Source organism: Nanorana parkeri, unplaced genomic scaffold, assembly GCF_000935625.1.
Source record: "Nanorana parkeri isolate BGI_ZX_2015 unplaced genomic scaffold, ASM93562v1 scaffold1601, whole genome shotgun sequence".
NCBI classification, from domain to species: domain Eukaryota; kingdom Metazoa; phylum Chordata; class Amphibia; order Anura; family Dicroglossidae; genus Nanorana; species Nanorana parkeri.
In genome coordinates, this window is record NW_017307869.1 from 166,629 (window position 1) to 169,092 (window position 2,464).

General features: G+C 45.5%; 1 protein-coding gene across 1 annotated transcript in view; it reads right to left on the minus strand.

The window, feature by feature from the left end:
* RIPK4 (receptor interacting serine/threonine kinase 4) overlaps positions 1 to 569 on the minus strand; it is a 35,127-nt gene extending 34,558 nt beyond the window's left edge. The window contains exon 1 of the mRNA XM_018570812.1: positions 326 to 569. Within this exon, the coding sequence (XP_018426314.1) occupies positions 326 to 507 (182 nt within the window). The 5' untranslated portion in view covers positions 508 to 569. The remainder of the gene's footprint in view (positions 1 to 325) is intronic.
* Positions 570 to 2,464: the final 1,895 nt, after the last annotated feature.

The following is a 2,464-nucleotide window of genomic DNA, read 5'->3' on the forward strand; positions in this document are numbered from 1 at the left end:
GGTGAGGTGGGGAGGGGGGGAACAAAAACAAACTTGTAGCCAATATGTAAAAACAATAAAAAACATAAAAACAACAAAGTTGCTATAGTTCCTATATGCACAGCAGTATTAGTTCGCCGGTGACGAAACGTGTATACAAGTGTACAGATATTTTTCAAGCAATGGAAGGATAAAAAAGGTAAGAACAGTACAATCATTAAATAACAAAGTTGCTACACTTTCCTATATGTACAGCAGAGCTTTATTAGCATGCATGGCTGGCAGGTAAGTAGCCCTCTGCTTGCTGGGAAGGTGATCTGCTCAGGGTTAGCTGCTTGCCACTTACTTCTCATCCACATGCAGGCTGGGAGGACACTTGATGGCCAGCCACGTCTTCCAGGAGATATGTTTGACTTTATAAACCTGCCCAAAGCCTCCAGATCCGATCTTCTCCCAGCCACAGAACTCCCTGGAGTCAAAGGTCCTGAGCAGCCCCATGTCCCATGGGGAAGCGCCCTCCTTGTCCATGGTGCTGCAGGCTGCGTCCTCTCCTCTCCCCCTCTCCAGTAGATCTGTTTGCTGTCTGCAGATCCCTGCCCAGGTAATTAAGGTGTGTTCTGTGCCCAGGAGCTGACATCATTTCCTGACACTGCACCTTGTACTCTGTTAGGACAGGCGCAGCTTTCAAGGGGAGCGTTGCTGCCATCTAGTGGCCAGAAATGCTAGCTGCAGTATCAGGTGGAGGATGGCACATTCTGTTTACAAATATGTTGTGCATTGTATCAATATTTATCAAACAATGAAAGAAACAATGAAATATAAAACCATACACCTTATGCATTGTAGTAACAAAAAAAACATAGCAAAGATTTTTTTATTCATTCCCCTGTGAGTGCATTGAAGACGGTCTTGTGAACAAAAAAAAAAATGAATTGTGCAATCACAACACACAAAAAAGTGCACAAGGGTGCTTTTGGTCCTCCTCCGAAGAGGAAGAGCCTCGAAATCCCAGAACTCCCCAGGGCGCAAGGCTCCTGACGGGCAAGGCACCCAAGTCCACTTAGTCGAAACCAGATGGACCCCAATCCTTAGGTACCTACCAAAGCAGGTCCTCCAAGTACTAGGTGGGGGCTCTCCCAGAGAGACACCTGGGTAAAGGTAGATAAGAAAACTCATAGAGGCCACAGAACCTCCCCCCTAATATCAGGGTGGGCCCCGAAGGTACCCACACCCTCCATCTTCTGTGGGGTCAAAGTGCTCATGCAATAAATAAGTGCTCAAAATAAATAAGTGCCAGTGCTAAGACATGGCAGGCCTTCTGGCCTAGATAAAAAAAAATTGGTCCAGGCTAGCGAAAAGACCTTTCCAAGAAACGTAGTGCAGAAAAAGCACTGCTAAACAACATTGATAGGGGAATCTGCACTGCTGGCTATTGTATTCAGTCAGCCCTTGATACTCACAGCTGCCTGAATACCGTGCACAAGTGGACATTAGAGCAAGACGCTGTTGCAAAGTATGTAAGTATTGTGGCGGTCTCAATGGCAATAAGTAATATTTTAGTTATCATAGAATAGAAATCGGTGAGCAGAGTCAGCCCTTGGCTTCTTATCTCTTGGATACTTAGGGGTCTATTTATAAATAATTTGCATGGCCCTTCACCCCCTGCAAATCCCTGTGAATGTTTGTTTTGTGCAAATAGAGGCAAAAATGAAGGTTCTAGGTGGAATGAGTCTTTAAAAGCCATCAGGGTAGCCCTAACCTTTGCAAAGAGTGCTGAGAGTGAACAGATTATTATTGTTCCCTGGTTATGGCACAATAATGTAAAGGGACAATGAAAAATAGCTTTCACTAAACCAGATTCAGAGAGGAGATCATGTGATTTTGTTAACAGCTGCACCTTTAAAAGGGAAAAGAAAACGTATACAAAACATTATAATGAATATTGTCGCTGTCACTGCAGCTTTTCACACTAAGTTGTGTACGGGGATTGGTGTGCGACTTCCTATCACAAAGAGGTGACAACGGATTGTCAAAGTGTACATCCAAGCTTGACACCATTGTCACCAGATCCTGCCAGAAGAGTTAAAGTGACACTAAATCTTAAAAAATATATTTTTAGGATTAAGTTAAATCTTAAAAATACATTCAGGCACCCCAACTATTAACAGAATACCGATACCGGAAGTCCCATTAAGGAAGCGAGGCAGCGTGTAATGACTCACCACCTGGCTTCCTGCTGAGCAGGGAAGCCGTCCCCATGCTTCTCGACATTATGTGACGAGTAAGCATGGAGCCGGCTTTCTGTCCAATCAGTAAGCCGGGCGCCGTGTAATGACGCGCCACCCGGCTTCCTGATTGGCCAGGAAGCCGGCTCCATGCTCCCTTGTCATGAGGTAACAAGGGAGCTTGAAGCCGGCGTCCCGGCCAATCAGAAAGCTGGGCAGCGTGTAATGACGCTCTGCCCGGCTTCCTGATACAGGAAGTA